Source organism: Pelodiscus sinensis, chromosome 21, assembly GCF_049634645.1.
Source record: "Pelodiscus sinensis isolate JC-2024 chromosome 21, ASM4963464v1, whole genome shotgun sequence".
Lineage (NCBI taxonomy): Eukaryota > Metazoa > Chordata > Testudines > Trionychidae > Pelodiscus > Pelodiscus sinensis.
Window position 1 is genome coordinate 17,021,762 of NC_134731.1, and position 11,200 is coordinate 17,032,961.

The 11,200-nt window shown below is 51.4% G+C and overlaps 2 protein-coding genes, 1 long non-coding RNA gene and 1 other non-coding gene across 5 annotated transcripts in view; 1 reads left to right on the forward strand and 3 right to left on the reverse strand.

Annotated features, from left to right (window-relative positions):
* The window catches only part of AP2B1 (adaptor related protein complex 2 subunit beta 1), a 103,157-nt gene extending 101,924 nt beyond the window's left edge, over window positions 1–1,233 (reverse strand). Inside the window, exon 1 of one of the 2 annotated variants that reach the window (XM_075905003.1) lies at window positions 1,059–1,233. The gene's annotated coding sequence lies outside the window, so the exon portion shown is untranslated. The remainder of the gene's footprint in view (window positions 1–1,058) is intronic. The other variant, XM_075905002.1, reaches the window with a different exon arrangement.
* An 85-nt stretch (window positions 1,234–1,318) lies between these two features.
* On the forward strand, window positions 1,319–6,433 carry PEX12 (peroxisomal biogenesis factor 12). Its single transcript, XM_006119607.4, has 3 exons — window positions 1,319–1,706; window positions 3,748–4,301; window positions 5,065–6,433. Exons 1-3 carry the CDS (start codon window positions 1,581–1,583, stop codon window positions 5,462–5,464), a joined length of 1,080 nt encoding a protein of 359 aa, XP_006119669.2. The 5' UTR covers window positions 1,319–1,580; the 3' UTR covers window positions 5,465–6,433.
* Window positions 6,434–6,899: 466 nt separating this feature from the next.
* On the reverse strand, window positions 6,900–10,548 carry LOC112545208 (uncharacterized). Its single transcript, XR_003088675.2, has 2 exons — window positions 10,065–10,548; window positions 6,900–8,721 (listed from the first exon to the last, which is right to left on the reverse strand). It is a non-coding gene; the product is annotated as an uncharacterized LOC112545208 (long non-coding RNA).
* Window positions 9,856–9,948, reverse strand: LOC112545212 (Z30 small nucleolar RNA). Its single transcript, XR_003088679.1, has one exon. It is a non-coding gene; the product is annotated as a Z30 small nucleolar RNA (small nucleolar RNA).
* Window positions 10,549–11,200: the final 652 nt, after the last annotated feature.

An 11,200-nucleotide genomic window follows, 5' to 3' on the forward strand; every position in this document is an offset into this window, starting at 1 on the left:
TATGTGTCCTAATGACCTCCTGATTTGGCAGATTACAAACAACATTTATGACTATTATTTTAATAAGCACCATCACCACAATACTCTAAATACAATACAAAACTGCCTTTCCCCAGGGTGCAGAGTATTGTATTTCACTATGTTGGAGCTAGCTTCAGACATGCTGTCAAAGGCAATTTCCCACTGGTGCTCAGTATAATCTAGTTTACTAAGAAACCCATTATAGGGCACAGTGAGTCTCAAGTGAAACCTAAGAAACAAAGAGCAATGTGAGAGCAGTGATTCACAAATGACAATGGTTTCAAATAACCATCAAGGAAATACACAGATCAAACCAAGAGGAGAGTTGAAAAATTTTTCAAGATGGAAAACAGGGATTTTTATGAGCAAGAGCTGAGGGATGTTTAAAGAAGACTGAGGCTGTAAAGATGAGCGATCAAGCTCATCTTTGTGCTCTTGCAACCCAGTTGGTATCCAACCAGCACCTGCTCAGCTCAAACAGGTAAACTGGGAATGGTTTTGAGGTTTGCAGCAAGAGGCCTGTGCTCACCCCAGATAAGAAAAGAACATGACAAGGAAATACCCCGCGGGCTCGGCTCTGCTCTGAGCGCGCTGCTGGTTCACACGCATGCGGTTCCTTTCAGCCTCCGAAATTCACAAGGAGACTGAACCAGAGGGGTCTCACCCCGTGGCACACGCCCTCCCGCACAACAGCCTCCAAGCAGCGCGGGGCTCGCACCCGCCACACCCCGGCCCTGACCGCCCAGAACCGGGGCGGGCGCGGGCTCCTCTTGTGCCCGGCCCCGGGGCCCCTCGGGGCGGGGCCGCTCGCCTCAGGGGGCCCCAGGGGAAGAGTCCGGGGCTCAGACGGGGGGAGGGGGGGAACCCGGAGCCCGCCCGTCTCCCGGTGACACCCGACAAGGCGCCGGGCCCCCAGGAGCGGGGCTGGAGACAAAGGGGACCCGCCCCCCAGCGGGGCCGCGCCCTGCGGACCCGCCCCCTCGGCCTCCTCAGAGCCCCCCAAACCCGCGGGCTGCTCCACGGCGGGGCCCGCTCACCGGGCGTCGGGCGCGGTCCGGGGGCGGGGCGGGGCGGCCGAGACTCTCACACCGCTGCGGAGGAGGCGGTGGCCGGGAACCGGAAGCGGAGCAGCTCAGGGTGATAGAGTTCTACCCTCGCCTAGCGCGTACGCGCCGCCGAAGCCATAGAGACGCGGCTGTGGGCAAAGAGCGCCGCCTCTTGCCCCCTCCCACTTCCGGTCCGGGCGACCCGGCCCCGGGGTAAGTGTGCGGCCGGGAGACCCCCCCCCCAATCGCCCCCCTCCCGCGCCCCGCCTCCCTCCCCGGGCGTTTGACGTCACTCGCACGCCCCCGGGCTGCCCCTCCCCCAGGGGACTCCAGGAGCCAGCCCAGGGCCCCTCAGCGCCGCCGCGGGGACTCCCAGCGCTGCTGGGCACGGCGGGTCCCGCGGCGCACCCCTAGGGTGGGGCACGTCACCGCACCTGCCCCGCCCGCAGCCCGCTGCCTTGAGCTGAGAGGGACAAACCTCCCCCCTCTCAGTCCCTGCTGCACGGGGGCGCCATGGCAGAGCGCGGGGCTCACCTCACAGCCGCCTCCGCCAGCGATGACACACCGTCCATCTTTGAGGTGGTGGCCCAGGACAGCTTGATGTCAGCCGTGAGACCTGCACTCCAGCACGTGGCCAAGGTAAAGATGGACCCTCCTCCCCCAGCCCCCCATTAGGGAGGAGGAGGTAGAGCATGAGAAATGTGAATGTGAAAATAGGACTTGAAGTGAGTTTGGTGTTACACCTTTTAACTTGGCCTAATGTCTGTATCCCACCGCGCACGTGGTACCTTAGTCTCCACTTAGGAGCTTTTGCATATAGAATTGAAGTCTCATTGACTATTTGGCTCAGTTGCATTTATAAAACATTGGTGCAGTTGTGTTATATTACGGATAGACACTTGCCAGTATTTTCACTGGAAACAAATTGTGGCAGGGATTTTCTACTCCATCCTGCACAGACAAAGCTTTTGTGTCATAATTCTGAAGATAACTGACAGTGTTCCAGCTGAATCAATTTTAATGTCAGTGTCAAGCATGTACTTGGGGTCAGTTACCTTATCCAGGAGGAGAGGTACAAGCTAATGGTTAAAGCAGTCTCAGGACTCCTGTAGCCTCTTCCTGGCTCTGACATTGATTTTCCAGAGACCTAGGCAAGTCACTTAATTTCTCCATGCTTTGGTTTTTCTCTCTGTAAAATGAGGGATAATACAGACTTACCTCACAGAGAGGTTGAGAGTTGTTTGTCATGTTGGGAAAGCACTTTAGTGACTTGAATGGAAGGTGCTATAAAAAGGCAAAGTGCAGTTTTAGGATACAGAACTCCTATGCCTGAGTAGATGCATTGGCTCAGCCTTGCACAGATTGTAACCTCTCCATGGCTGATACTATAATGGCCCAGGAGCTGAGAATTCTGGACCCCCAGAAACTTAAAGGGCTCCTTTGTGTGGAAAACAAGTCCCTGGGTGGCAGGTATGCGATGTTTCTTTTGTGCTGTCAAAGCATGGGATAAACTGCCTATAATTACTGCACTGATTAGCACCTCCTGTGTTCAGACCACTGTACAAACATAAACTTGTCTTCACAACAATCCTGTGAGGGAGTGAAACGTTCTCTCCAAATGACAATCAAGCAGTGAAGTTAGGTGGCTTGCCAAAGAAACAGATGAAGACAAAAGCAGAAGTAGGACTGACTGGTGCTCAGGTCTTGGCTCCAAGTTTTGTGTCTAGACAAGGGATATTTAAAATCATGTAACAATGTAATGTACATTTTTCAAAAACTGCTGAGATTTTTTTCAGCAGTTACATGGTTAACCAGGCTACAGCCTCCCCAGCAACAAGGGAAGAGGCTTCCCAGGAGCAGAGCCGGCAGCCCTTGCTGTAGCAAAGCCGCCTGCCTGGGAGGCTGAGTGTAACCAACACCGTTAACCGCTCAGTTAACCTGTTAGTCATTTACACTTTTACATCCCTAGTTTAGACTGCCTCTTTCTCTAGCACATGCGGGATTAGTGCCCAGGTCGAAGTTCTTCTGACTGTTGCCGATAATGCTAGTTTAGTTCCAGACATGAAGTACCAAGGCATCTATTCTGAACAAATGATCCTGGAGAGAAAACACAAATATACACGGTGCTTTTGAGACCCTGTTTCAGTGAGGATACATATGCAGTCAGATAATTGTAGGAGACACACTTTCATTATTGGGGAATGTGTCCCCGGAGAAATGCCCTTTACTCACTATGTTGATTTAGATTAATCAACTAATTGAATAGCTCTTGTACATTTCAAAAGCAAAGTGCCAGAAGTGTGGGGCCAACAGGGGACTGTTTTGAGTCCCCAGCTCTCCCCGTAGTGCTTCTACTTTTGAAATGGAGCAAGAGTCCTGCTACATTTCAAAGGCGGAAGTGCTGCCACTTCTCCGCTGTGTCCCTGCCTCTTCTCCCCATGGAGACGGTGCTGGGGGGGAACCAGTTTTTAAGCTGGCTGCACACATTGATACCATGTTGCCAGTTGTATACTGGTAACAAACTGAATGATTTAATTTTCCAAAGGACCAAAGTTCTACTAGCCAGTGTTTTATTCTGATCACTGCTCCAGTCTGTTTCTTATACTGGATACATAGACCAGAATTGCTTTAACTGAGTTGCCCTTTGACACTGCTTCCTTCCCTGTTCCACTTATGCTAGGTGCTTGCTGAATCCAATCCCGGCTGCTACGGCTTCCTCTGGCATTGGTTCGATGAGATCTACGCCCTCCTGGATCTGTTGCTCCAGCAGCATTTTCTCACCAAGTGTAGTGCCTCTTTTTCAGAAAACTTCTATGGCCTAAAGAGGATACCATTGCGAGACAGAAAGGGGCTGCAGCAGTTGGCCAGTGCTGGGCTACCAAAGAAGCAACACTGGAAGTCTCTCCTCTTGTTGGTTCTCATTCCCTACCTGAAAACAAAGTTGGAGAAATTGGTCTCCAGTCTGAGGGAAGAGGATGAATATTCCATCCATCCTCCATCATCAGCTTGGAAGCGCTTTTACAGGGCCTTTTTAGCTGCCTATCCCTTTGTAAACATGGCCTGGGAGGGCTGGTTTCTCAGCCAGCAGTTGTGCTACCTTCTTGGGAAGGCTCAGCATCATTCCCCACTGCTGGGCCTGGCTGGTGTGCGTCTGGTTAGGTTGACAGCAGAGGACATCCAGGCACTGGAGCAGAAACTAGCAGAAGCAACTGCAGGCCAGCAGGTAGCATGCAGGTAAGTTTCAAAGGAGCCATGTACAGTTTAGAATTCTATGTGGGACTATTTGGAGCTGTCGTTCTATACCCAGATGGTTCTATAGCACAAAACTGTCTCAGTGTACGGGGATCAAAGAGAGCTCCTATAATTTTGAAACGTGTTCAAAGAAGGCCACATTGAGCAGAAGGGAAACAAAGTCAAACATCAGAGGTACCCAGTAGCAAATCTGCCTTAACTTGCATGGGTTCAGTCTCTGTGAACCTATTCAGTCCTTGGGAGCCCTTCTGAGATGGGCGTACCTACCCACTTGGGTGGTAAATTGTCCATTACTGGACTGGGATTAGCAATTCTGTTTCTACAGAAATCCTGCACAGAAGGCACTGAGTTGTGAACACTCCCAGCCTCAGCCTGCTTTGAAACAACAACCCATGAGTGAATTCCTTTGTAGCCCAATCCCGCTCCTTCCCACTAAGAACTACTGGGCCTCAGCCAACTTTCCACATTTCATGCAGGCTGTGATCAAAGAGCAAATTACACATACCTGAAATACCTGTTTTTTGTTTCCGATTCTAAATAACATTGTAAACATCAGGAACATGTAACAAGCTTTCCCCCCCCCCCCTTAAAAAAAAAAAAAGCAGTAGGTGACTAGCCCTGAAGCCTCTTTGATTTGTAGAGCTGGGAATTGCCTCTGAAACTATTGTCTGTCAGCACTGTAGTTTGCAGGCAGGTGACAAGGTGGAATGCTAATTGTCTATCTGTATCTTACTCCCTTCTGCAGCATTAAGGAGCAAGTGCAATCCACAGTGAAAAAAGCATTGGGAGGTATTGCCTTATCCCTGTCCACCGGCCTCTCCGTGGGTGTGTTCTTCCTGCAGTTTCTGGACTGGTGGTACTCATCTGAGAACCAGGAGACCATCAAATCCTTGACTGCATTGCCTACTCCTCCGCCACCTGTGCACCTGGATCATGGCATACGCTCACCCCTCTTGCCAGCACTTAAGACCGTGTGCCCGTTGTGCCACAAAATCCGAGCCAACGATACAGTCCTTTCCACGTCCGGCTTTGTATTTTGTTATCGCTGTGTCTACACGTATGTCAAGAGTCACCAAAGGTGCCCCATCACGGGCTATGCTACAGAGTTGCAGCACCTAGTCAAACTGTACTCCCCTGAAAGTTGACTGCACTGATACTTACAAAGCAGATCCCTAACGGGTTCAAGCACTGCACACTCTCTAGCTTCTTGAGCACACCTTTTCAGCCAGCCGGACTGTGTCTAACATTGCTAGAGCAGCAAAGGGCACAGTGACAGTCTATTAGCAGAGCAATCAGGCTCTATCCAAGTCTGAGATGCTAGGGCGAGGTTGGCAAATTCAACCAGAAGGCTCTAGTACAAACCACTATCATAGACAGATACAGGCCTAAATGAAGCTCTGCTTGGGTCCAGCCTGGCACTTCCTACATTCCTAAGACTACTTCATCTTGGCATTCACAAGAGAGCTTTTACAGAACAGGGCTGTACCTACCAGTCAGGTTAAGCTGTCCCGTTTCTCCCCTGCAAATCTCCCCTTGGATGGCTCAGGTGAAGTTAGCAAGCCAGGCAATGCTAACAGGAGCAAGCAGACTCCGTTCTGTCTCAATTGGGTTTATTCAGTATGTGGCTGAAGCCAGATTAAAATTGGAAACTACCCTGATTCAGATTTACTTTGCTGAATGTATCCTTAAATCTGCTAGTAACTGCTGATGTAGTAAAGCTGGTCCTCTCTGCCTATTTAGCATGATACTAAGATTCATTCCACTTAAGGTTTAAACCACTGCTAACAGGCTCATCTGAAGGCTTATATTTGCATGGACTGGGTCAAGTTGCAGCTGCTTTCATCATATGATATGGACAGTTGGGGGAGATCATTGATCAAAATAAAAATCACACATGTCGGGAACTGTAATCAGAATAGCGCCCATGTGTTGAAAAGGAGCCACGCATTGGGCTGCAACTTGGCCAGCCTCAATTTAAACTGGCCACACCTAAAACCAAATTAGTGTAGCTTCATTTAGCACCTCATGCTGCAATGTCTCCTTTGATCACTAAGCAGCAGGGTATTGAAGTTGACTCCTGATGATTTTAAAGTTTATCTTGCTTCCACAGCGCTCTGACTGATCTCGGCAAGCAGGGCTAATTTTAGCCACTCTGAAAGAGAGTGGGTTTTCATGAAGTGTGTGCTCTGTTTTCTACTGAAACTACTACAGAGGGCAGCAGTGGACTAGCGCAGCTGGCATGTTATTACAGTTTGTTACAGAACCAGCTGTTTAGCCTTCTGACAACTTGCTGCAAAGAACTTGTCATCTTTCACATTAAGAGCCACACTTTTTTAAATCCTTTGAAGCACAAGAAGAGTCCCAAACTCCTGTATACTGTTAAAATGAAAGCTGTCACTTTAAATACCAGACCCTGGCTAATGGCTACCTCTGCCTTTGGAGGCATGGGCTATTAACATGGGCTGCCTCCACAAATAGTTTTGGGATCTATAAATACAGATACCTCACCTGCTTAAGTGAGCTTATGCAAACAGACGCCTCTGAAAGAGGTCATTCAGTGAAAGATTATCCAAGATTGAATAGATTTTACACAGCTTTTAATATAGCTCAGAATTTATATTAATTCATGTCATTCATTACATCTTGCTTCAGCAAATATTTTCCAGCAATTTTGAAAAAATTGATACCTAAGACGCTCCAGGAGAGCAATATAACCGTATGACAGTGGTCTCCAACCTTTTTACACCCCAGATCACTTTTTAAATGACAGAACAAGCCAAGATCTACTACCCCACCCCTTCCTCTCTATTCTCCTCCTCTCCATCACTTGCTATCCCCAACCCTTATACTGCTGCTTTTTTCCCCCAATTCTTCTGTAAGAAGAGGTTTTTCCAACATTTGGCCTGTCTAGACTGGACCAAATGTCAGAAAAACCCCTTCTTTGGAAGCCCCCTTATTCCTCGTGGAAAGAGGAATATAGGGGTGACCAAAAGAGCACGTTTGCTCTTCCACTAAAAAAAGTGGAAGAACAAACGCATCCCTGGATGAAGAAGAGTTTTTCTGGGATATCTCTGGAATCCTGAAAAACTCCTGCAGTCTAGCCGTACCCTCGCTGGGTTGAGACAGGATGTGTAGGCTCTGGGGTGGGAATGAGGGATTTGGGTGTGGGAAGGGGTGAGAGGTGCAAGTTCTGGAGGAAATCCGGGTACAGCAGGAGGTGGAGAAGGGGATGCTGGGTTGGGGAGGGGGCTTCAGGCCGGGCAGTGTTGGGGTCAGATGTAGTGTTAAGGTACTAAGCAAGCCACAGGCTTGTGGATATGAGGGTACAGGAATTTGGGTTGGGGTATGTGAGGGGCTCAGGGCAGGGGGTTCCAGTGTATGAAAGGTTCAGGTCTGGGGGAAGGGGGAGGGCAAGAATGTTATGATGCTGTGGGCAGATGGGGGCTTGGCCCCAATTGGGGGTTTGTTGGCCAGGCTTCATTTTTAAATAAAATACTATGTCAAACATAAAAAGTTTCTGCATTGTCTTTATGAGAAGGGCAGGGAACCTGTTTTGAGTCAGGGGTCACTGACCCACAGAAAAGTCAGTTGGGGCCACACAGGTGAGATGCAAGATAAAAACTCCTCCAAAACCCCCACAAGCTTCATTAATGTGGCCCCAATTGTGCTGGTGGGAGCAGGGGACATGGTATTGTGGAAGGGGGTACTGGGACAGGGGACTGGGGTAGGGTGCCAATGGGTGCTAGGGCAAGGGACAGGGGGTTGGGGCCAGTGGGTGCCGGGGCAAGGGCCTGGGGCAGAGGACAGGGTGCCGGTGAGTGGTGGGGCAGGGGGAGGGGACAGGCACCAGCACCTGGGGATCCTGCAGCTGCAGGCCAAAGTCCAGGAAGTGCGTGGGCTGCTCCCCTGAGCCCTAAACAGCACGGTACCTGAAACCCTGGTTCATCACGTCCCTGATGCCTTCCTGTGCGGACTGGGAATGGGGGAAAGGGGGAGTCCCGGACTGCGTCGGCTCCAGCTGACGCGCTGGAGACTTTATTCCCCTCTGCCTTCTGGGGGAGGAGGGAGAATGAATCCCAGACTGCGCCAGCCCCACCTAAAATGCTGGTCCATCGCGTGCTGGGGACTTTGTTCCCTTGCTGCCTTTCTGCGTGCGGGAAAGGGGTTGGGTGTTCTGGACTGCACCAGCTCTGGCTGCTCAGGCAGCACGTGCTGCTGCTGGGTGGGTAGGAGTTAGGTGCAAGCTTCCCGAACAGTTATGGTGGTCTGGGACTCCCCATTCCCACTCCCCGCCTCCTCTCCGACCCTAATCTGACAAAGATACCACATTGCATTTGATGCTTCAGTTATTCCATTATCCTTCATGTGACCACAAAGCCAACCATGAAACTGTCATCCAAACCTGAAAGAAAATGAAAGCTGAATTAGAACATAGTTTAGAGATTAACCTTATTAACAGCTGTTGCATAATTTGCTCAATGACAATTTAGCAGCATTTACAAGCTGCAAAAAGGCAAATACAATGATATAACATCCAACATTAAAAGGTGAAACAAAAGACAGGACTATGTAGCACTTTAAAGACTAACAAGATGGTTTATTAGATGATGAGCTTTCATGGGCCAGACCCACTAATAAATCATCTAATAAACCATCTTGTTAGTCTTTAAAGTGCGACATAGTCCTGTATTGTTTCAGCTACACCAGACTAACACAGCTACATTTCTATCAACATTAAAAGGGTAGGACAGAACTTAAAGGATTTGAACCTACTTTCACTATATCCTCTGAACTGTCAAGATGTAGCAGTCTCAACTAGAGATGTAATAGTATAATCAATTAACCATTTAAGCAAAAGCTTATAGACTACACACATTTTCCCTCCTCCACCATCAGAAATTTTTTTTTAGCAGGCTGGCCAGCAGCTTGGCTCAGTCCTGGCTCACACTGGGTCCAGGACCTATTGCTGCTGCTGCTGTGGCTTTGCATTTAAAGTGTATTAGGAGTCCAGCAGGCAGCCCGGCTTGTGCTGGGTCCGGGAGCTCACACCCACCCCGGACAGGGGCTGCTGCCACCCTGTGCTGCTGCCTCTATTAGAGGCAACAGCAGTGTGGGGTGACAGGCAGTTGATCCGCAAGGGGAGCTGGCTTTTAAACTAGCTCCCCTAGCAGACCAGTTCCTGCCTGGCACCCTGTGCTGCTGCATCTGCTACAGAGAGATCAGAGCAGCAGGGGGCTCCCCGGGAGTTGGGCTGGAGCACGCTGGCTGCTGGCCCTGCCCCCAGGTACTATCGAATAGTTGAGTAACCAATAAGAATTCATGAGGTTACTCAACTGTTCAATTAACCGACATTTCACATCCCTAGTCCCAACTCAATTGACTGCGTAACGCTTTCTATAAGGAGCTAAAACTGAATTCTAATTCTCCCCACGAAGAGCTGCTGCCAGGTGGCTGCTTAGGCGCACAGTTCAATCAGCCCCACGGGATGCCCACGCGTACTCGGCGGCCGGTTCGTTCCGCAGGGCGGCAGCCAGGCCGGCTCAGAGAGAAGATCTTGTGATCACGCCCTGGTCAGAGCCAGACAAACTGGGCAATACCAGGTCAGAGTCCGCTTCACTCATCATCGCTCCAGGCACCTCTCGCTCCCCCCCCCCCCCCCCCCAGCCGAGTGACGGCCCCGCCCCAGCGGCCAGCCCGGCTCCGCGCGAGATCAGCAGCCCCGGGACTGAGCGCGCAGCGACTCACCCTGCCCACGTGGCTCCCGCGCGGCCCGGGGCCCTTGGAACCAGCCCCGCCTCCGCGCGCCCCAGTGACTCGGGTCCCCGGCTCCACGCGGCGCGCAGCCAGGCCGCTCGGCGACCACGCGCGTCCCTCCCTCCTCGTAGCCAATCACTGCGCCCCGCCTGGGTCACGGGGGCCGATGACGCGACCAGTGAGCAGAGCTCTGGACGCGCAGTGGGCTAGGCTGGGGCGGGAGGATATATGGAGCGCTGGGGGGCGGAGTCTGGGACAAGAGGGAGGGGCCTGGGACAAGGGGTGGGGCACTTGAACAATCTTCACTCTCGTTTTTCTTCTTTTCCTCCTCCCCCTTCCCTTGTTCTCTCTTGGATCTGGACGTGTCTGAAGAAGTGGGTTATGCCCAGGGAAGCTCATGCCATCTCCATGTTTGTGTTTATCATGGCTGTTGCTGGCAATGAAACAGCAGTAGCAGGCCGGGGCTAGGGCAGCTCTGGCAGTGGGGGGGGGAGGGGCCCAAGTTGCCCACTTACAAGGTGTGGGGCAGGCTGCAGTCTGGCCAGGCAGAGCAGAGACCCCCCCTCCCCTCCCAGCCAGGACAATGAAGAAGATGAGTTCCCTGCTGTGGCGGAGGCCACCCCACTGCTCCATCCTGGGCAGGAACCTCAGCAACAGGGGGGCCTCACCTGCGGCTGGGGGTGGAGGTTCATCCTTCTACTCTCAGGTCTGGTCCAGAATCTCTGCTCTCCCCTGCCAGGGCTGCTGCCTCCACCGCTTGCCCCTGCAGGAACAGAGGCCTTGTCTACACTTCAGAGTTAGGTTAACATACAGCAGCTTATGTCAACCTGTCTGCACTACCACCTTGCTCTCGCCGAGGCAAGCACTTCACTGCCCCAACCTTACAACTCCACTTTCCCAGAGGCGCGGGGCATTCGTTGGTGTCATTAGGGGGACTCAGTGTCCCGTACACACTCTGGTTACTTATTGTAAGGGGACTGTTACTCCTTACTAAAACTCTGTGGGAGTTTTTGGTTTGCCAGCTCACAGTATCTGAAGGAGAAGAGTTCATGAGACTGACTGACCCCAGAGACAATGGAAAGCAGCCAACACTCGAGCTCAGCCTGATTGACAGGTTGGACAGGCCA

What these genes read in the sequence shown, in the direction of transcription:
- PEX12 (XM_006119607.4), top strand. Translation starts at nt 1,581, where the DNA reads ATGGCAGAGCGCGGGGCTCACCTCACAGCCGCCTCCGCCAGCGATGAC. An exon ending in CACTCCAGCACGTGGCCAAG is followed by an intron (nt 1,707 to 3,747) that starts GTAAAGATGGAC and finishes CACTTATGCTAG; the next exon opens with GTGCTTGCTGAATCCAATCC. An exon ending in GGCCAGCAGGTAGCATGCAG is followed by an intron (nt 4,302 to 5,064) that starts GTAAGTTTCAAA and finishes TCCCTTCTGCAG; the next exon opens with CATTAAGGAGCAAGTGCAAT.